This window comes from Pelobates fuscus, chromosome 6 (assembly GCF_036172605.1).
Source record: "Pelobates fuscus isolate aPelFus1 chromosome 6, aPelFus1.pri, whole genome shotgun sequence".
Lineage (NCBI taxonomy): Eukaryota > Metazoa > Chordata > Amphibia > Anura > Pelobatidae > Pelobates > Pelobates fuscus.
The window spans coordinates 256,781,390-256,805,132 of NC_086322.1; the positions used below are offsets into that span (position 1 = coordinate 256,781,390).

A 23,743-nucleotide genomic window follows, 5' to 3' on the forward strand; every position below is an offset into this window, starting at 1 on the left:
AAGACGTAAGTGCACAGTCGTGGGAGATTCCCAGATTTGGGGAAGTTCCATTAACTTGGGGTTACCACAGTATATTGTGTACTGAAAGAGTCGTAGCATAGCCTTGAAGCTTGTTTATGCATTATTGTTATTGTAATTTGTCTGGGACAAAATGGCGCAAACATATTATGCACTGAGGTTATTGCTTAAAGAAACATCTATGAAAAACAATATGTTCCATTTCTAACACCTTGTCAGTTTGCAATATATCTTAAAGACAAAGTACACTGTTTAACAAATACAACATTTCATTCTAAAACTTGTAATATTTGCATTTGCCCATAACAGTACCACCCACAGGGTTTTGGAAAACAACCAATAAACACGTACAATACACTCAGACACTCCCACACAAAATCCTCCCCTCTGTCTGTGATACAATTAACTTACACAATCGGTAATATAATTATCACAGACAGAGAAATACAGTTTTTTTTCACATTATTCATAACTTTAAAAGTATGCATCACATTTACATAAAACATTTTCAGAATCAGCATACTCCAAATACGAACATATGTCAAAATCATCCACATTGGTCCATTGGTTCAAAAGATAGGTCGAAGTCCTTTGTGACCAAAGGAAGAATGGCTTTTCTGCCCAAAACCAGTTCCACAGAGTCTTCTATCCTGGAATTATCTCCAAGGACAGAGGCAAAACTCCATTAAGCACATGGCAGTGAAAAGACAGTAAAATGCAATAAAATACACAAGGTTACATTTATTACATAAAATGCAGACATGCAACATATCCCCAGATAGCTTAGGTCTGAGCACACATTATTACTGAATGGCGCTCAGACCACACACATACAGTTCAATTGCCATGGAGCCAAAGTCTGTCCCATAGTCTTTCATTATAGTAATGGGCTCCATGGCATAGCTATCTGGGGTGTCACCACTCAAACAGGGCACGCACCGAATGACCCGGCTTTCATGTCTTTGCAGGGGAAAATTAAGTGTTTCAACATGGGGCCATAGTCTAAAGGCAGCAGGCGGGCAACCAGGCTCCTCCAATGCACAGTGGCGAGATTGGTCTCGTCACACCCCCTACCCTGCTGCTTAAACTAACTTAAAGGAGCACTCTAAGGACCTCTACAGTACATAGTGCAAGGAGTCTTTAGGTACAGTTTCCTCTAGACATGTGCAATTTGTTTTGTTCCGAATGTAAATTCAGAAGAATTTTGGCAATTTGGACATTCGGATGCTTACGAATGTCTGAATGTCCAAATTGACGAATTACTGAATTTCAGAAGTGCCTAACCGAACAGAATTGCCGAAAATTACGGGAATAATGACATGAATCTAAACCTACCTCTACCCCTACCCCCAACCCCAACCCTAACCCTACAATTAGCCCTAACCCCTAACCCTACCCCTAACCATACCCCCAACCCTAACCCTACCCCATAACCCTAACCCTAGAAGTGTAAGTAGTTGTGGTGGTTAGTGTTAGAGTTGGGGGTAGGTGGGGGCCCTAAAGTAAAATGTGGGTGGATGCCCTAAAGTAAAATAAGGGGAACCTATTGTCCTCCTCTCCGGCCCCAACCCCTGCGCGGTGGGTGGGGGCCCTAAATAAGATTAAAGGGTGGACCTACTGTCCTCCCCCCCGACCCTCACCCCTGAGCGGTGGGTGGGGGCCCTAAATAAGAATGAGGGGTGGGGAACTACTGTCCTTCCCCCGGCCTCCAACCCTGCGTGGTGGGTGGGGCCCTAAATAACAATGAGGGGGGGGACCTACTGTCCTCCCCCCGGCCCACACCCCAGCGCGGCGGGTGGGGGCCCTAAATAACAATGAGGGGGGATCTACTGTCCTCCCCCCGGCCCACACGTCTGCGCAGCGGGTGGGGGCCCTAAATAACAATGGGGGGGACCTACAGTCCTCCCCCCGGCCCCCACCCCTGAGCAGCGGGTGGGGGCCCTAAATTTAGAAAAAGGGGGGGACCTATTGTCCTCCCCCCGGCTCCCACTCCTGTGCTTATTTAGGGTGGGGCCCCTAATAAAAAATTAACCCCCCTCCCCCCGTGACTCCCTTCCACCCAAAAAAATAACCCCTACCTACCCCCCTCATCCTAAAAATAATGAGGGGGGACCATAAGCTAGATACCTGTAAAAGAAATAATAATAAACTTACCATTTGTTGTCTTCTTTCCAAAGAACTTTCCCACGTTGTAAAATGACACAGAGCACTCTGATTGGTGGATTTCAAGCTAACCAATCAGAGTGCTGTGACAGGTAAATGTAGAGACTTACCTGTCAGTCACTTCATTTACCTGTCAGAGCACTCTGATTGGATGGCTTAAACCCACCAGAGTGCTCTTAGCCTAATTGCAGGGCGGGGCAAGGCTTTATAATCCTTCCATAATCCTTCCCCCGCCCTGCAGAGCTCAGTCTGTGCGGAGCCCTCCAGGTGAAGACGGATTTTTTTTTTTGCGCTCGTTTTTTTTTTCATTGCGTCGGTTATTATGGATTTTTATTTTGCCTTTTTTATTGGCTGAAAAAAGAAGATTTTAGAAGAAAGAAGACATCAAATGGTAAGTTTTTTGTTGTTGTTTTTTTTTTACAGGTATCTAGCTTATGGTCCCCCCTTATTTTTTTGAGGGAGGAGGGTGATGGGGGGGGTTAAATTTTTCATTTAGGGCCCCCACCCACCGCGCAGGGGCGGGGGGAGGACAGTAGGTCACCCCCTCAATCTTATCTAGGGCCCCCACCCACCGCGCAGGGGTGGGGGCCGGGGGGAGGACAGTAGGTCCCCCCCAATCTTAATTAGGGCCCCCACCCACCGCGCAGGGGTGGGGGCCGGGGTGAGGACAGTAGGTCCCCCCCCTCATTCTTATTTAGGGCCCCCACCAGCCGCTCAGGGGTGGGGGCTGGGGGGGAGGACAGTAGGTTCCCCCCTCATTGTTATTTAGGGCCCCACCCACCGCTCAGAGGTGGGGGCCGGGAGAGGGAGGACAGTAGGTCCCCCCCCACCTCGCACGGGTGGTGGCCGGGGAGGAAGACAGTAGGTCCCCCCCTCATTCTTATTTAGGGCCCCCACCTGCCGCGCAGGGGTGGGGGCCAGGGGGGGGACAGTAGGTCCCCTCCCTCATTGTTATTTAGGGCCACCAGGGGTGGGGGCTGGGGTGGGGGCTGGGGCTCAGGGGTGGGGGCTGGGGGGAGGACAATAGGACCCCCCTTATTTTACTTTAGGGCCCCCACTGCCGTTCAGGGGTGGGGGCCAATAGGTTGGTTTTTTTTTAGGTTTGTTTTTACAGTGAGCAGCCACTGGCTGCTCACTGTTTACTAGACATGCCTCTACTCGCGGTATAGCCAGTAGGGGCTGAATTTACTAATACTAAGTAATGTTTACTTAGTATTTGTAAATGTGGCTGAAATACCAATTTAGGTCTTTCAGCCTTTTGGAAGATAGCTCCCTAATACCATGGGAATTAGGGAGTTATCTACAAGCGGCTGCTTATTTTATGTTATTTTAAGTGATTTCCCTATCCACATTTGTTTGCAGGGCACTTGTCCTACTCTTACCCCCATTTTATTTCCTTTTGCAGCCCTCTAGCCCTTTCCAGGGCTTTTTTAGAGGCATTTTAGTGCCCAAAAGTTCGGGTCCCCATTGACTTCATTGACGTCGTTCCCCAGTAACACTTTGGTCGCTAAGTCTTTCATTATTCCGACTTCCACAACACCAGATCCAGCGCCCCAATCCAAGTGGACTTTACCTGTGGGTAATCACTACTAGAGTTGAGCAGACACCTGAATGTTCGGGTTCGCCGAGTTCGACCGAACTTCATCAAAAAGTTTGAATTCGGGCTCGAACTTGACTCCGAACCCGAACATTCAGGTGTCCGCTCAACTCTAGTAGTGTTTACCCACAGGTAAAGTCCACTTGGATTGGGGCGCTGGATCTGGTGTTGTGGAAGTCGGAATAATGAAAGACTTAGCGACCAAAGTGTTACTGGGGAACGACGTGGGTCAACTTACCTACGCGTTCTCTGGCCCACCATCAGCAGAGGCTCATCCCATGACAACCAGGCTGTAAGCCTGCTCAATGGAGGCTGGATCACACTCGGACATGGCACAGGTAAGACCAACATTCTCTAACTCAACAGTGACTACAGCCCCAATCCCATGGGACGCTCCACCTGAATTTGAGAGGTGACAGAGGACCCATCCCTGCAAGGTTGCAAATCCTGAGTTGAGAAAAGTCAAGGGGGACTAAGCGGGAAACTTAGTTTGTTTATGTTTATATGAAGCCAGGGACTGCTATATTGGGTGACTGAGAAAGCAACTCAGGGGTCACAGTTGGTAGTTCCACAAAAATGCTGGCTGGAGCTTCTGAGAATCGGGCATGGCATCCCCCTGGTAGGAAACCTTGGCATTTGCCAAACTTCTTCTGACCCAGAGTTTCCCAACAGTATTGCCAGACCTGTGATACTTGTCAGTGGGTGGGTAAACAGGGAGACCGTCCCAGGGGCCAGTTACAGTCTATGACCATCATAGATGAGACATTTAGCAGGGTAGCAGAAGACATTGTAGGACCATTAGCTAAGCCTAGTCTTTCCAGTAAGAAATATATTCTTACCGTGGTGGACTGCACTACAAGGTACTCAGAGGTGGTAGCACGGATCAGTATTCAAGCTGAAATAGTGGCAGCTTATCTTAGATAAGGGCACCCTGTTCACCGCAGAGGTTACGCACCAACTCTGGATGATCTGCGGGATCAAACCGACCTAGAGCTGCCCCCTATCATCTCCAAACCAACAGTCTGTATAAGAGTTTGAATGGGACTCTGAAGCTGATGCTGAGGATGTTTGCTACTGCAATGACTGGTAACAGTTCCTGACGCACTTCCTACCTGCATACCGGGAGGTGCCGCAGGAATCCACAGGGTTCTCCCTGTTTGAGCTATTGTATGGGAGGCTGATCTCTGGATCTCATTCTCAACCACTGGGAGGAGAAAGCAGAGGGCATTCCTATCATATCATGCTAGAGCTAAGGGACCGCCTGGAACAATTGACGAGGGCCATATGGGAAAACCTCCAGGCTGCCCAATGCAAAAGAGTGTCTGGTATGATAGGGGTGCTAGGAGCTGCAGTTTTTAAATTGTCCAGAAGTTCCTAGTTATAAAGCCGTTCCTAAGTGACAAACTGAAGGCAACTTGGAAGAGTCCCTACAAGGTGGTGGAACAAATCTGTGATGAGAGGGTGAGACACAACTTCCATACCAACATGCTAAAAGCATACAAGGAGCGAGAAGTATTGGTGGTGCCATATGCGCCCCTATCTTAGATAGAATCAGGCACACCAGTCAGATTTAAAGCCAGACAAGTGCCACTTTGGCATGGCTGAGGTGCAATACCTGGGAAACTGGATGGGATGCGGAGAAACAGTGGCCAGAGTTTGCCAAGGTTGAAGCTGCTGCCAATTGGCCCACACCTTGTACCAAAACTCATGTTATAACCTTCTTAGGTATGTCTGCCTACTACAGGTGATTTGAGTATTGCGCCATTGCTAAGGCATGAATAACTTAACCAAAAATAACCTTCCCAGACAATCCTGTGGTCTCCCGATATGAGAAGGCCTTCCAACAGTTGAAAAATGTTGGGAAAGATTGCGGTGAACATGTGGTTGCCTATGTCAGCAGGAAGTTGCTGCCTCTGGAGGTCAGCTACACCGCCATGAAGAAAGAGTGCCTGGCTCTAGTCTGAGAGCTGAAGAAATTACAACCCTATCTTTATGGGTGCCCTTCTACCCTAATCATGGACCACAACCATTTGGTGTGGTTTAACCGGGTGGCCTGGTCAATGCTCGCTTACTGCGATGCAGCCTAGCCCTCCAGTCATATGATTTCACATTACACTATTGGCCCGCTAAACAGAATGGAAATGCTGACAGGTTGTCCCGGCAAACTCAACTTGAATAATAACTGTTTGTGCCCTAGACATCCCAAAGCCTACCTGTAAGGGTAAAGCTGTGTCCACAGGAGTAATGGTTAAGGGGTAGCAGCATGACAGATTGACCTGGTTACTTAAACAACTGGCCCTGGACTCAGGACCAACTCCTCCACAAGAGAACTTTTATCACCATGTTTGCCCCTCCATGCTGTCAGAAATTTACAAAACACAAGGGAACCTAGCCTTTCACTTTCAGAACACGTCTTGGAACTAAATAGAGCACAGAGCACTTGACCGGAAGGTGCCCAGAGAGACCTTCAAGTGGGTATTGCTCGGTCCAAGGACCACCAACCTGAGTGTTATTTGGAGCAAAGGTCAGCGAGGTGATGAGATATCTAGCAATAACAAGGACTTGAAGAACCTCCCTCTATGGGGCTCCGGGAAGCCATTACCGAAACTTGGTACCAAACAGTCTGGTACTCTGTGTTGGATCAGAGGATGGTCGCGGCCCAGCCAAACTTCGACCGGTTATTACTCAAGCTAGACATCTCCAATCTGAGCACTTTTGGATAGCTTGCACCTCTAAACCAGAGCACATTGGGGATAACTTTTTGGGGTGCTCTCTGTTTTAGGGACACTGTTTTAAGGAGCCCTGGTGTCGGCTAGTTAACTCAGTCAAAGGCAGGATAACGTAATTATGTACCAGACACCAAGTGCAGGGGTGGGATTGTATTGTTTGGTTTGGTGACCCCCTGGTGTGAATCCCTGTATAAATATGTGCACGTTTTGAATAAAATGTGTCTGTTTTACACTTCAAGCCTTGGCTGATGCTTGGAAACTAATCTACAATCACTCTAGCTGATCTGTTACAAAGGAGAGTGGATACTCTGTAAAGATAATCAATCTGATTAGAGGTGCTCCATCACAGAACCACTGAAGTAGCTTAATTTCTTCCAGAACTACCTGATTGGTATTACTCAATATCACTGCAATATTGCCAAGCAAATGTGACACTTCTCCCAAGAACCTCACATACACTTCATCGCTTGATGAAATGGAGATTATACAACAACAAACACATGTGCAATAGCCGCCCAATAGTTTCCAAAGAGAAAACATTTGATTGTCTGAGATGGTCATAACTGATGAGCTCAGCCAGGGCCGTCTTTAATTTTGATTGGACCCTGGGCAAGCATTTACTTGGGCCCCCCTGACTACATATAGATACACACAAATACACATGCAGATACACACTGACCGCATATAGATACACACAAGAACATACAGATACACACAGACACTGACACACACATAGACACACACACACAGATACAAACACTGACATACATGCAGATACAAAAGGTACACACACTGACTACATATAGATACACCGACACACATACAGACACACATGCAGATATACAGATACAAACACTGACACATACAGATACACACACAAACACAAATGGACAACATACAGATACAGAGACACATTCTGACAGACGTACTGACACAGACAGCCATACTGAAACACACTTACACAAAGACATACTGAACCACACAGACATACAGATATACTGGCACATATACACACAGACAGATGGACATACTGAAACACACATACTGACAGACATATTGACAAACACAGACATACAGAACCACACGGACACTGACAGACTCACACAAAGACATTCTGTCACACACACACAGACAGACTCATGCACACACAGACATACTGACACACAGACAGACATTCTGGCACACATACACACAGACAGACATACTGAAACACATACACACAGACACTGAGAGACAAACACACATACAGACATACTGACACACTGACAGACATTCTGGCACACAGACAGACAGACTGAAACACATACACACAAACATTGAGAGCAAACACACACACAGACATACTGACACACTGACAGACATTCTGGCACACAGACAGACAGACTGAAACACATACACACAGACACTGAGAGACAAACACACATACAGACATACTGACACACTGACAGACATTCTGGCACACATACACACAGACAGACATACTGAACCACACATACATTGACAGACTCACACACACACAGACATACTGACACACTGGCACACATACACACAGACAGACATACTGAAACACACATACATTGACAGACTCACACACACACAGACATACTGACACACTGGCACACATACACACAGACAGACATACTGAAACACACATACATTGACAGACTCACACACACACAGACATACTGACACACTGGCACACATACACACAGACAGACATACTGAAACACACATACACACAGATAGACATACATATATACTGACACACACACACACTCAGACATTCATGCAAAATGTGATAACCACCCTCCAGTTTCTTACCTTTTCCTGGAGGGTGGCTTCCCTGGGGTCCAGTGGGCTGGCTGGGGTGGCTGGGAGTTAAGCTCTCGCTCTCTCCCGGCCTGGCCCCCTTCTGAGCAGCTGGTCCTCCTTCCTCCCGCGCGGTTCCGGTTTCTGTGGGACGCGCGGCGGTCACTTCCTCCCAGACGGCTGGCGAAAAGCAAGGGCCGGTCGCGCTGTTAAAGCACCACCGCGCCCGACCGGGCCCCTGCTGACACAGGCCCACCGTGTGGCCCTAAGTGCATGGGCCACCCGATGGGCCCCCATAGTTTGCGGGCTGGTGCAAACGGAGCAGCTGTCTTGGGCCCCCCAGCAGGGACAGGCCCCGGGGCAGCTGCCCCGTTTGCCCCGCGTTAAAGACGGCCTTGAGCTCAGCCATTGAAGTGGGGCCAGCTGCTGCGAGACCAGCACAGCGATGGAGAAAAGGTAAGTTTAACTCCATTCTATGGGAGTAGGGGGGGGGCAGGGGGGTGCAGGGACGTAAATAACTAGTCCAACACTATAGAGTTAAGAATACATGTTTGTATTCCTAACACTGTAGCGTTCCTCTAATGATTACACTCACCTTCCTTCCATGTATTATTATTATTATTATTGCCATTTATATAGCGCTAATAGATTCCGTAGCGCTTTACAATATTATGAGAGGGGCTTTAACTATAAAAAGGACAATTACAAATAAACTTACGGGAACAGTAGGTTGAAGAGGACCCTGCTCAATCGAGCTTACATTCTATAGGAGGTGGGGTGTAAAACACATTAGGACAGGAATGTGCAGTCAAATAAGGTGGGCTGCCCTTTAGGAGAGAGCAAGAGACAGGTATGTGAGGTAGAGGTTACTCTGGGAGGCCATACGCTTTCCTAAAGAGATGGGTTTTAAGGCACTTCTTTTTTTTTTATTGTTTATTTATTCCAAGGCAATACACCACATGAATTCAAATATTACAACACAGTTAGACACAAAATCCTGAAGATATATCCAAGTTTGCACGAGTTGAACAAACGTGCATTTTTATAAAATCAAACTTCAAGTGCATGAGACTGTTGTGTGTCAACTGCAATAGATTGTACTTCAGTGGTGCCCTGCCAGGTTTTTAGATAAAAGGTAAAAGGTAAAACAGTGAGAATCTGACCAACCATTGTGTGCAGGACCCTAACATCCAGCGCCCATGTTTGACAACCTATATAGTGCTCAGGTGGGTTCGTAGCACTTGAGAGAGCTAGCACAGCTTATGGTGTCTCCAGTACAGTGTTACCAGTTTCCTGTTATTACCTCCTGTGGCCCATCATATGAAAGGTAATGCCCTCATAGTCGGTACGGTCGAGATGTAAGTGTCAGTCAGATCGGAGAAGAAAGTGATGTTAGGAATGATAGGAATAGACAAAACCTTCAAGAAGTAAAGAGAAGAGAGAGAGAGGGAGGGAGGGAGAAGGGTTAGGAGGGGAGGGGAAAGTGAAGCACAGGAGGGAGTGGTACAGGGAGTTATTTACCATAACTATTGTAGGTCTTTGCGACCTAATCACAAAGGGATTCCATAATTTTTAGGGGGGCTGTGAGGGGGTGAGGGGCTGTCCGCGAGTTCCGATTGCCCCCCTGCGGGAGTGTAGGCTTGGTGAGTCAAAAGTTAGGGCAGATCGGCTACAGAAATAAGGGAGCCCACCCCCCCCCCATTCCCTAGTCGCCAACTCCGCTATCTACCCATGGGCCCCAGACCTTTTCGAATTTAGGTAAGTTACCTCAGACCTGTGCTGTTAATTTGTCCATTAAGAAAGTGTCTTTAATTTTTTGTATAACCAGGTCTAGTGAGGGGATCCCTCTCTGCAGCCAAACCTGTGCTAAAGCCCTCCTAGCAGCTAAGTTTACCTTACGTATTAATTTCTGTTCAGTTCTAGACCAGTTATCCATAGACCTGGCCAGGAGGAATACCCAGGGGTCCAGGCGGACCTCTCTGTCAAATATATCCCGCAGCAGGTCCGCGATCTGTTTCCAGTATTTTTGTGCCTCTGGGCATCCCACCACATGTGATAATAAGTCCTTTTCTGGCCACATCCTCTCCAACATAGATCTGTGTACATTTTATTCATTCTGCAGAGCTTTACCAGTGTGGCGTACCATCTGAAAATGGTTTTATAAGCCTGTTCCTGCATGGAGAAACATATCGACGAGGTCGCCGTGGCTTCCCAGATCTCCTGCCATTCATTGCCTTCTAACTCCTCGTTTAAGTCCGCCTCCCATTGGTCAATATAAGTGAGTTCCCCCCATTCAGATGTGTTCGTGTTCAGATGTGCATACAAATTCGTAATTAGGCCTTTTGGAAATTGTTCTTTCATGCACATCTGTTCGAAAAACGTGAGTGGGGTTAACGCAGTTGTTTTTACCACTGGGTTCTGGGCAAAGTCCCCGAAGTTGAAGGTATCGAAAAAAGTCAGACGGACGTAAAGGGGCTTTGGTTTTCAATTCCTCGAAGGATAGAAGCGAGCCACCCTCATATAGATGGCATAAACGCTGTACCCCAGTACTCTCTAAGCCTCTAAAGTCCCTTGTTTCCATCCCGGGGAGAAACGCTGTATTCCTCAAGTAAGGGGCCAACGGAGACATGCAGGGGGATAAACCATATTTTGATGACGTGGTGTCCCAAATTTTCAAGGAGTTATTAATAGCCGGGCACGCAATATGTATCGATGGTCTATGGTCCTGAGGGACCCACATGTAGAATTGCGGCATGTCTGAGCCCATGAGAGTAGATTCCAGGTCTACCCATCGCCTCTGCCAAATAATAAAAGTGGATGTTAGGTAGTCCCAATCCGCCCCTCGTTTTCACCCGATAAAGAACATTGCGCGAGATTCTATGCTTCCTATTCTGCCATATGAATTTACCTATAGCTTGTTGAAGCGCTCCCAAGTCCGCTTTAGTCAGCCGGACCGGGAGTGCCTGAAACAGGAACAAAATTTGAGGGAGAATATTAATTTTCACTGAATGTATCCTGCCGATCCAAGAGATTGGTTTATCCACCCATCTCTCCATATCGTCAATCAGTGTTCGTAGCATGGGGACGTAATTTTGTTGGAACAGCTGAGCAGGGTCCGCCGTTATTCGAACTCCCAAGTATGTAATATAGTCTCTCACTATGCGTATTTTATAAGTTTGTCCTATAAGGGCCATTTCCGTGTCTCCTACGCTTATAGGAAGCGCGCTAGATTTAGCCATGTTTACCTTGTATCCAGCTATCCCGCCATACATTTTCAACGTATTCGTTAATGCCGCCATCGACTCCATTGGATCGGTCAGTGTCAGCAAGATGTCGTCAGCGAATCCCGACACTACATACTTCTGCCCTCCGACCGCAATTGCCTTAATATCCAAGCTATCTCGTATAGCTTGCAGAAGGGGCGATAAAGGGCAACCCTGCCTGGTTCCGTTCCCCAAGCTGAAAGGCACCAATCTGGGCCCCGCTATCCTGACCCGAGCCCTAACATCTGTATACATGGCTCTAATCGCGGATATAAATGGAGTCGGGAATCCAAAATGTTGAAGCACCTCGAATAGATATGGCCACTTCACCCTATCAAAGGCCTTCTCGGCGTCGAGTGACAGTATCAGGCTTGGGGTGTTCCTAGCGGTTTGCCGCCAGATGAGGTCGACATTGCGCCTAGTGTTCTCGAATAACTGCCTACCGGGTACAAAGCCCACTTGGTCTGGATGTATTAGACGTGGCAACAGGGGGTTCAGTCTATGAGCTAGGACCTTTGCCAGAATTTTTGAGTCGTGATTTATCAAGGTTATAGGGCGAAAGTTTTCCGGGATCGTATCGTCTTTACCCGGTTTTGGTAGAAGTACGATGTCTGTCAATCACATGTCCCTATGCGGCGCGCCTCCCTCCAAAAGATCATTAAACCACGTTTCCAGATGGGGAGTAAGTTCCTCGCGAAAGATCTTATAGTAACTGCCCTCAAAGCCATCGGGGCCTGGAGCTTTATTGCCTTTTAACGATGATTTAGCAGCATCTATCTCCTCAGCTGAGATCTGCTTTCCTAGAGCCTCCGAGTCCGCACTCCGCAAGGCTGGGAGGGACAATCGTGACAGGAAAGAGCGGGTGTTATCTGTGTCACTTGAGGGGTCACCATCGACCCCACCAGAGTGATTATATAGCTTGGAGTAATAATCCGTAAAGACTTGGGTTATCTTGGTGGGGTCAGTGTGGTACGTACCCGATGTATCCTTAATTCTCGTGATGTGCGGGACGGTCGGAGAGACCTTGCTAAGAGCGTATCCATTTTGTTTGCTTTTTCGTAGTAAGTCCTCTTGGACCATATAATAGCCCTAGCTGTCTCGTCTAGGAGTGTTTCGCATATCGATGCTCGTAAGGTCTTCACGTCAGCTAAAGTGCTAGGCGATGTATTTAATTTATGTTTCGTTTCCGCTTTCCCCAGGGCCTCCAAGAGTGACGCTAATAGTTGTGTTTTTCTTTTCTTTTTTAGGGTGGCTTCTCGGATTAATATGCCCCGGATAACCGCATTGTATGCCGCCCACACCGTGGATGGCCGGAGGCCAGCCTCCGTATTTCTAGCAAAGTACTCCGTCAGTTCTCCCCGAACCTTCTCTACCACGGCCGGGTCCTGAAGTAGGGAAGTATTCAACTTCCATGACCATGGAGATGCCGTGCACAATTTATCTAAGGTCATAGTGATCTCTGCGTGGTGCGACCATGTGATCGATCCCACCGCAGAACCGGATACTTTGGGCACTACATGGGGGTTCACCAGAAAAAGGTCGATCCTTGAGTAGGTATCGTGGGGTGCCGAATAAAAAGTGTAATCCCGATCGTCAGGATGATGTGCTCTCCCGATATCTATGAGGCCCGTATGCCGTATAAAGTTGTGTAACAACTTATCCTGTCCCCCTCTCCCATGGGATTGTGGGAGTCCACCGCATGGGCCCCTATCTACCGCCGGACACGGTGCCGCATTAAAATCACCTCCCATTATCACCATGCCGTGTGGCAGAGAATTCACTAACTGAGCCATATCATCCCAAAAATCGGTGAAGGGATGTTCGGCGCATAGATATTAAGAAGATGTTTCAGGTGTGAATGAACACTCCCCGAAACCAAAAAAAAAATGCCCCCCCGGTTAAGGCACTTCTTAAAAGATGCAAGACTAGGGGAGAGTCTGATGGCGGTAGGCAGGCTATTCCATAGGAAGGGAGCTGCTCGCGAGAAGTCCTGCAAGCGTGAGTTGGCCGTACGTGTGCGGACAACGGACAGGAGGAGGTCACGGGCAGAGCGGAAAGACCGAGAAGGGACATACCTATGGATCTGTGAGGAGATATAAGAGGGGCTAGAGTTGTTCAGTGCTTTACAGGTGTGAGTTAGTACCTTGAATTGACTCCTATATCATACAGGAAGCCAATGTAAGGACTTGCAGAGGGGTGAGGTGTGAGAGAAACGACTAGAGAGAAAAATCAGTCTGGCAGCAGCGTTCATTACGGACTGTAGCGGTGCAGTACGGCTTTTGGGAAGACCAATCAGGAGAGGGTTACAATAATCCATGCGGGAAATGTATTCATTTATGTATTTATTTGGTCCTTTTTTTCCCCCCCTTGCACAATGATAACTGGGCACCGCCATTTTGCTCTCCTTTGTCCATGATGTATGCAGTTTGCCCATCTGTGGGTTTCCATAACTATCCATAGAAGCACAAAAGTGAGAGAAAAACCAAAAACTCACACCTAGAAGTGTGGGGATTAAAAATGCCAACAAAGGAGTAGATGGAAACAAATTAAATCACAAAGGATCACAGGGGAAGAGAAGAAAATAAAATTTAGGAGAGGTGCATAAAATTAGAAACTTGACACAATGACTTTATGATAGTTCAATAAACCATCACAGAGAGAAGAATAGCCATATCAAGGCGGAGGTAGGCGGGAGGGGAATGGTGGGTGATCCGAAGTAAGACACTAAACAGCTCGGAATTGCCTGGGAGGGCAGGACGAAATGGACAGTCTACACGCTTCCCTCAAGTTCTCTACTACCTTGGCTTATGCGTGACAGAGTGCATACGACTTCCCCTACCCTACCCTACCCCCCCTACCCCTTTATTTTTTCTCTTTATTCTCCTCCTCCGTCATCTTTTTTCTCTCCCTTTATCCTCTCTCTTTTCAACCCCTCTTCCCTATCTGGTTCCATATTCCTACTCCTACCCGCATCAAAATTCACACATGAATGGCACTGATAATACACCAAACCCGACACATGCACCACTAAACATCAGATCACACCCTTTCAGTATTTCTTGTCTGCTTCCTTTGCAAGCCGTCCCCTTCTAACCCCGCCCAAACTTTCTGTGGCTGTCCAATCACAGGCTTCCCAATACAGCTCAATGAGAAGTCTTTGCAAGGCAGGTGCTCTGGGCACTTGCTGCTTCTTGAGCTTAGCTCCACTGAGGTAACCAAACCAGGGAGTAACAGGGGCTGTTGTCTGCTTAAAAAGTCATGGGGGGAGGGGAGGGATAACTGGGTTAATTTATAAGAGTATTAATGTCTATTGAAATCTGCAATTTCTTGTCAATTTCTATCTGAAATCTCTGTAAAAAAAAAAAAGAGAGAGAGAGAGAGAGAGAAAACACATTCTTCACACAGCTTTTCAGCAAGCTGAAATGCTTTAGGGGTCTGGAGTGCCCATTTAATGTATGTAAAGATGGATGTTAAATGGACAGGGGTGAGCAGTAAAACCCAGTGTCTCTGTGTTTTGGGGGGGGGGGGGGGGGGGGGGGGGGGGAGGGGATGTAGAGAAGGTGTGTGTAAACACACAGTGAGTCCAGTAATGGTACCACATGGCTCTGGGTACATCCTGGCTGGGATGCTCATGCACTGCCTGCCTACTGGTGCCTGGAGCTGGGACCTGCCTGCAGCCTCCATGGCAACATGGTGCTTTCCCTAGCAACAGCATCCCTACTCCATGGCAACGACGTGAGGCGCGGTGAGCTCAGTCCGCATTTACGGCGCGCTCTCCTAGGTAACCGCCCAGAGCACCGGCCACAGCTCCCCTCTCTCTTCTCTTCCGGACAACAACAATGGCGGATCCCGCAGACATAACGGCTCCCTCCTCCCCCCCTCCGCATCCCACCGGCGCGCCCCCCCCTCCTCCCATGCCCGGCACCGACGGCTCCCAGCGGCTGCTCTTCTCACACGACCTGGTGTCCGGTTACTACCGGGGCCTGGCACGATTCGGCCTGGTGCGGCTCATCCACGGGGAGGACTCTGACTCGGAGGATGACGAGGAGGTGGTGAAAGAAGAGGAGTCTGGCGGAGGGAGCAAGAAGGGAGGAGGAGGAGGGGGTGAAGGGGTCCAGGGGAGCCCCGGCTCGGAGGCTGCAGGGGAGGCGAGCAGGTTTGGGCCCCTGAAGAGGGGGTATGTGCGGGTGCAGTGGTACCCAGAGGGCATCAAGCAGGACGTGAGGGAGACAAAGGTAATGGAATGGGTGTCATGATGCTTATGGTAATATTGGGCCATCAGTGGGTGATAGTTACTGATAGGGATTGTAAATCATTTCAATTGGACGTGTTGGGGTAAAAAAAATTGCTAAATGTCACTTTTTTCGCCCCAAGTAGACTATTTTCAACTGAAATTGTTGTACACCCTGGTCAGCGGCAAACCATTCCAGGTTAAGAGATTACACAAACCTCATGTTAATTTGTCTGGCTGAGCATTGTGCGGAATTTGCAGTGGATAAGTTAAATGCTACCTGCAGGATATTAGTTGTTGATTGTTGAGGGGTTTTAGAGGAAAGTATTGGAATTAGCTTTTTTTTTTTTTTTTTTTTTTTTTTATAGCATGCATAATGATAGAATTTACTTAGGGGTTTGTAATAGGACTACTTTGGACTACATTGTTATAGGACTACTGCATTGCCCATGCACAAAGAACACAGAAATATATATACACTTCAGAACAGGGTGCATTTCTTATAAGCCCCACCTTTGCATTTACGTAGTTCTATAAAATAGAACCTCAAGATACTGTGCTCATGGTAAAGTGGAACTGTGTCTGGAATGTAATGGTCAAATACCAATAGCAGAATTGGATAAAATAAAGGCCACCATTTTAAATTTTACAGCCGTGAAATACTGTGTTTATTTTATTTTAAACATCTCCTTGAATAAATAGACAATAAAGACACCATAATAGTTAAAAACACAAAATTCTTGTATAACTGTGTGATGTGGTCTTCTTACATATTACTATTTTGTTTTAATCAAACAGTGACAGTTTTTGAAAATCAAATTGTTTGCTGGCTATAGTAACTTGGGTAATGTGGTCCTTAACACCTGAAGCGTTAGCATTGAGTCATTACTGATGTACTGTGACAATTTATGGCTGGCAAGCTCAGCTTAATATAAAAGGATCTCTCCACGGTGACATCTATCCCTGAGATGGGATTGTTCCACCCTCTTTATCTGGTCAAAGTAATATTTCAGTGAAAGTAATGAATGCAACTATGAATCTGCCACATCTTTTAATGATAATGGCAGCTTGTCAGATGAGGTCTGTTTAGGCAGGTCTTGTTGATTTGGTACAGAATGACAGTAATCGTGGCCTAGTGTCAGAAGATATTTTTCAGTTATTCTCATTTTCCCCATCCAACTCTGGCACTGCCTGAGGCATTCTGTGTCTTTCCATCATTAAAGCACAGGATATGTCATTGTTTTTTTCCATTACTCCCAAAAACTCCAAAGAGGCCTTTGCAGCCACCATCTCTTATATCCAAATTGCCATGAATTCTAAACACATAGTTAATGCTTCCTGTACAGTCTGTTAGGCATATTACAAGATGTAAGACACCATCAGATTTTTATGTCTAGGAAATCTTCCAAATAAATTATGTATAAATTGGGGAAAAAAGCATGAGTTTGTGAGCAATGCAAATTAGGCCTCATACGTCTTTAAATATTAATATAAAGACATATGCAATATATGTTGCCTGTCTTGAAAAACTGGAACAAATTAAATTTTCCGTGACACAATTACAGGTCTGACAAAGCAGACTGTAAGGATGGGTGTGATTCTAAAGTGTCTGCATTATGAAGCAGTTCAGATCAGATGTAGCTGGTTCATCTAGGCCTTTAAGGTCATGTTTGTTGAAATATATATTTTTTTATTTTTCTTTACTGAGAATTTGCAACATGATATGTGTTTCATATTTGTACGCTTTATGACCATTTCGAAAGGCATTAGATCTGCTATAATGAGACATTTTGCATTAAGCCCATAGTTAATGGAATTGTGCAGATGGTTAAAATATATTTATAACTTTGTATTTTTAGTTTTATTTAAAATTGATGCCTTTGGAAATCTGAAAATTACATAAACATGTTATTACGTGTTAAGTTAATGATTGGCTGAAATCACATGTGTGTTGTTGGGGAAGGCAGGTTATTTCCCTACTTGTGATAAGATAGTTAATGGAAAGGGAGTGAGAAAATTACAGCACACTGCAGTCCAGATAAATCACATGACTGTGCAGAAATTACTGTTAAGACCCGGAATATCCCCCCCATCAACCTTACTGATATTGTGTATCACTGATTGCCCAGGTTTTAGTCACAGTGCCTGCAAGATTATATTGTTTCACTATACTAAATCATTGATCGCTAACCTTTGGCCTTGCAGCTGTCGTGGACCACCTTTCCCATGAGGCTCAGCCAACGATATGGCTGCCTGCGCCTTATAAGGCACAGTCCATGACAGCTCCAGTGCCAAAGGTTACTCAAGATTGAGCCAAATACTCAAGGGGTTAGTGGACCAGAACACTTAGCAATTTGTTAATTGAGCACCAGTTTGCAGAGATTTCAGGATCAAATTACTAAATACACTCTAAAATAAACCGTAATTATAGCGGAGTCTCAGATGTATCCATTTTTTCCATATCTGCTATTTTTTAGACTTGATTTAATGTATCTAAAATTCTGTATTTGGTGAATAAACCCTTTAGAAGCATAGTGATTACGGTTATTGGTTAGAGAATTATATAATACTAGTAACATAAAAATGTACACTAATAAAGAAATCTTCACCAGTATTTAAAAACATGTGAAATATTCTGCTTATCTTGTGAGATTTCACTCTGTCTATTAATTATCCAGGGTCTGTATCTGTGAAGATGCCGTAATGCAGCTGTTAAATATTTTCAGCCTCTGCACAGCTTTGACTGAACATTCACTCCTATCTTCACGTGGTTAATCAGCCCATCAGATTCTTTTCTCATGAGAATTATATGAAATATTGATAAACCTTTTAATAGTATCATTTTCATCTGGGCTGTTTTAGATCCGCATTGCCTCATCATTCTCAGTAGCTATTTATCTTTTAAATTTCTCTCCAAATTTTACGATTCTATTACTTCACTTTGTGCGTTTTTAGTCTGTGATCTGATATTTAGTGGTTTTTTTTTTTTTTTTTTAGTTTTTTTAAGGAATCTGAAATCACTGCTTGTAGGTGTATCTGTTCTTTATATTCATTTAATAAATCTACATAAAAGGGTATTCACTAAAGTGAGAATTACCAGGAAATCAATGTGAATTTAAATATTAGCAGAGTTAGAAAAATTCTCCTTGTCAATTCTGTTTCGACTTTGGCTAGGGGCCTGGAATCTGGTGCTTGTTTTTTAGCCTTCTGTTTAATAAATGAAATTGTTGGGCAATACATCTAATAATGGATATGAAACATTTTATTTACTTTAATAAGTAACCGTAATTAAAAAAAATCGAAGAATTGTTTTGTTACCTTTTTAACACTAATTCCGCAACTTTTTCCCACTTTCTCTTACATTTCTGTTGTCTGAAATTTTCTTAGAAAAACAGATATCCATGTGAATAGTTGCCCAAATTCTGCTGCATCATGCAGAGAGGGCATTGCTACAGGTCGGGCTAGAAGAGACTGTTTTTTCTCCACTGATGCAGTTTGTCTGCATTGTATCCTAGGAGCATTCTGGCAAGAAGCCAGTCTGTTCAGAATTGTACTACCACTTTCACACTACACCAGAGAATTCCCTTCCATATCAATTGCAGTCAGCAATTCCATAGAACTCTGGCCAAAACAGAAACAAAATCGCCTTTTGTTTAATGATTGCATTGTCCTTCTTGTTTTTCTATTACTGCTGGTACCCTGTACCATATTGTAGGCTACTTTGAATAGTAAGCATGTGATTGTTGTAGTTGACGTCCGTTGGGAGGTTTTTGTGCAAACAGTGTTGGGAAGGACTTCCCGTGACTCTTTCCCATTGGGGATGTGGTTAACCCTTTCTGTCTGTGTGTTTACATAGTGCCTTGAATTACATTCTGCTGTTTAGAAATCTCACCCTTTAATATGTTAACTTCAGCATCTCTATATGGAAAACAGACGTTACCATGTTTCTTAACAAAGTTTATGGATATTGTCACACAAGTAGTATGTTTAGTAAACCTCTTGATCCTTTCATGAGACAATGTAACTTTTTTTTTTTTTTTTTTTTTTTTAACAATGACATTTCATCTGATCATCACAACGTTGCTTAAAGCACCATCTCCACTACAATGTATTGCAGTGATTATGGTTCTTGGAAGTTATGGGTATGCAAAGTCACAATGAAGAAAATCTCACTTCGTCAACCATTCATCTAGTTGTCTGTATGAGAGAGCCTGACTGCTAGGGTATAGGTTGATTTCGGTCAAACTGAATCAACACAGACCCTTTGATGTGAATAAAGTGTGTGCTAATGCAATACAATTTGACAGATAATGAGTAAGTAAGATTTCTTAATGAAATCTCACTTTTAGGCAGTGGACTGTGGGTATGGAGTTATTCTCCAGTTTGTTTGTTTTGTGGTTTTTTTTTCTCCCACTAAAAGGGTTCGAGAAAGCCTTAGGCACTGCCCTTATATCTTCTTTATCCCTAGCCATGATAATGCAGTGTTGGTTTAATTGCTTGAATATGTTTGTGTTACCTAGTATATCAACATCCCTTTCAACATTCCTGTCCCCACTCCAAAAACAATTTTCTTTCACATTGTACTAAACACACTTTTCAGAGTCTCTCTTAGAATTATATCAAAGTGATGTTTAATTCAAAACAAGCAAAATGTGCCATTACTCTATCAGAGGTAAGCCACCATCATATCTTCCGATGTTGTGGACTACATGTTCCACGATGCTTTGCCAGAATTATGGTTGTAAGAGCATTATGGGAACTGGTACAGCACTGGAGTGCCAAAGGTTGCCTAACTCTTGCTCTAGATTTATACATGTGCTGTGTCCATTTTCTGTTGGATTTAACTTCCTTATTTGGTGTACCAGTACCATCATCCTATAATATTGACTATTGTTGTTTTTCAGTTAAAACTGGAAGACCGTTCACTAGTGCCCCGAGATGTTGTACGACGAATGGGCACAAAGGTATGTATTGACTTCTGTTATCAATCACCCTACTAAGACTGGACATGTAGAGAGCATGAACACTTCAATGTTATTCTATAGAGTCCTGCTTTCAAGTTGGCAAATAAATGACTCAAAGTAATATTATCTACTGAAATTTTCCTTCCTTATAACTGAACCTCACTGTTCCATTTAATTATTTTTCAGGACAGCCAGTGTGGCACAGTGATTGATGTGAACATTGACTGTGTAGTTAAACTGGTTGGCATCAACTGCTTCCTGCACCCAGTCAACAGCAAGGACCTGCAGCACATCTGGGTGAGATTCCATCGCTTTTAAAGGGTTTCCTCATGCCCCATTCCTACACAAGAAATCCAGAGTTTCTGGTCTGTAGTTTAGAGCATTACACTGCAGGCACCAAATGTTCTGTGTAGAAATAGTAATATTACAGATTATGGATGTTTAAAAGGCATTGCATTGTTTGAGACTGTATCACTTTCTCTACCTTCCACCAATGTTGCCTTTGCAGTCAAGGTGAGCTAAGGAGCATGAACAATTAGGTGCTTATATATTTTGGATAAATATCTAGTATGTATGCAGGGATTCAAGTGGGTCGCAAATCTGTACTCAAGGCACTCCTACCAGTCCAGGATATAGGGATTACCCAATTGTGTCTAAGGGGGGAAAAAACGCCTTATACACAACTGGGTAATCCTGAACAATCCTTAAGGACTGGTTTGAGACCCACTGTATTCGACTTTGCCTTTGTCACCAGCAGTGGTAGATTTATTGTGGGATGTTTAGGTGCTTGTATAACTTGGTGTAGCTCTGATTATACCTTGTTCTGTATGCCTACACACCTCCTCGGGTCACTTACATTTCCAATTCTGTCTCAGTGGGTTCTGGTTTCAGTGCTATGACCTCTTTGTGTTTATTTTATTAGCCCATCATGTATGGAGACTACATCGTTTATGATTGCTGGCTGGGAAAGGTGTATGACCTTAAGAACCAGGTCATTCTTAAGCTGTCTAATGGAGCCAGGTAAATCCTATTAATTTTATAGTTTTGGTGTACACAAAAGTTTTTGTTTTTTTTTTGTTTGTTTTAAATATCTGGAAATTCTCCAGATTGTACTAGATACCTTTTGTAAACTTCAAACTTGTGTAGCCTGTTTGTAGTCATAGGCAGTCCATATTCAAATGTATTATTTTTGTTGCTGTGAATTTTAAAGGACAAAACTAAATTTCAGCCCTTCATCGGCTAACAGTATTTTCTATGTTGTAGTTTACGGGCTGGTGATTCAAAGTTGGATTTGCTAGTTTTAGGCAAATCCACACAGATTGCCGTGGCTTGTTGGTTTTTGTTTTAATTTAGTTGTTTTTTTTTTTTACTTTTTTTCTCTCTCTCATCCAGATGTTCCATGAGTACAGAAGATGCATCCAAACTGTATGATGTCTGTCCTCATGCCAGTGACTCGGTAACTGTTTTTTCTTATTGGAGAATAGTTTCAACCTGAACACCTTTTAAGGTGGCGTTGCTGCTTAAATAGTCATCAAGGCTATTTACTAAAGTGAAGATTGTCAGGAATTCAAAGAAAATTGCAATTAGAAGCCCAAAGTATCCAAACTGGAAGCATAACAGAGTTTGATAATTTCTCTATTTCGGATATGTTTTTATTTTATTTGAAATTCTATTTGGATTCCCGTATGATCTTGCTTCTGTAAATAACCCTGTATGTAATAAATCAATAGTTCTCCACCTCAAATGTCAGTAGTATGGATGACCAACCAAAGTGTTACAATTCGGCTGGCAGAACCATGGGATTGATAGTTAAATGGATAACGAGTTGCAACTTATTTATATACTCCACTGACAAACAAATCAAATTAATCTGCCCTGACCGTTTAACCCCTTAAGGACACAACTTCTGGAATAAAAGGGAATCATGACAGAATATATCAGTCATCTGTCCATAAGGGGATAATTAGCTAACCTCTTATAACACAGCTAAAATGTATTATTCTGTTTCTGAGAATTTATGATCATAATATACACCTTATCATTGTTTCATGATTGCACTCTTGACTTTTATGCATTTTATTCATAGCTCTTAAAAATATATATATATATATATATATATATATATATATGTGTGTGTTTGTATTTTTTATTTTTATTTTGTTTTTATTTTCCAAGATTTCACATTTTAACTTTTATGCTGTATTGACTAGTGTAATGCATTTAGAAAAAAAATCCTCTTTAATGCGGCTCTTTTGTGGTTTTTATTTATTTATTTATTTTGTCTGTGATGTTATCTGCATTACGCATTTTTCCATTTTATACAATCAATCAAGACTAGTACTTTACTAAAATCAGGCTATATATATTGAAAACCTCTTTGACTATACCATTAAATATTCAACGTTTTTTTTGTTTTGTTTTTTCCATCCATAGCCAGTCGGTCAGGTGTGGCTTTTAGCAAGGGAACGTGGCTCACTGCTACCACAACAAGGCACTTGTGTTTTGTGTTTAGTTAAATTATTTCAGGGGACCTTTATATAACATCCACTATATCAATCAATTTCATATGAGAAACTCTGGAAAAAGGACTACAAAGAACCATTGATATCCAGAGCCAGGGATTTTAATTTAAATAGATTCCAACTTTCAGTATTGCAGGAAAGGAGGTTGATGCTGAGGAGTACCTGTGCACAAGGGATGCAAAAGTCAGCTAACGTGGTTTTATTCAATATTTATAGAAACTTTATTTGTTAATATAAAATATAGTGAAAATATGATAAATCAGGCTGTACTTTATATTTTTTAATTTTTAACTCCCAACGTTGAGAATACTAGAATCAAGTAATGGTTTTTATTTCCATGTATTTTGCAGAATAAAATCTTGTCCATAAAGCCTCACTCGCCCTCATGTATATTCTTGCTTTGACTACAAGCATGTAGAGGAATGAATTACTCAGCCAGATGCTACT

At 44.0% G+C, this 23,743-nt stretch overlaps 1 protein-coding gene across 3 annotated transcripts in view; it reads left to right on the forward strand.

The window, feature by feature from the left end:
• The window catches only part of UBE2O (ubiquitin conjugating enzyme E2 O), a 95,384-nt gene that overhangs the window by 41,217 nt on the left and 30,424 nt on the right, over positions 1-23,743 (forward strand). For 2 of the 3 annotated variants that reach the window (XM_063458993.1, XM_063458995.1), the window contains exons 1-5: positions 15,369-15,814; positions 20,715-20,774; positions 20,961-21,071; positions 21,697-21,794; positions 22,167-22,230. In XM_063458993.1, the coding sequence (XP_063315063.1) occupies positions 15,419-15,814; positions 20,715-20,774; positions 20,961-21,071; positions 21,697-21,794; positions 22,167-22,230 (729 nt within the window). In that variant the 5' untranslated portion in view covers positions 15,369-15,418. Of the gene's footprint in view, positions 1-15,368; positions 15,815-20,714; positions 20,775-20,960; positions 21,072-21,696; positions 21,795-22,166; positions 22,231-23,743 lie in introns of those variants that run through there. The other variant, XM_063458996.1, reaches the window with a different exon arrangement.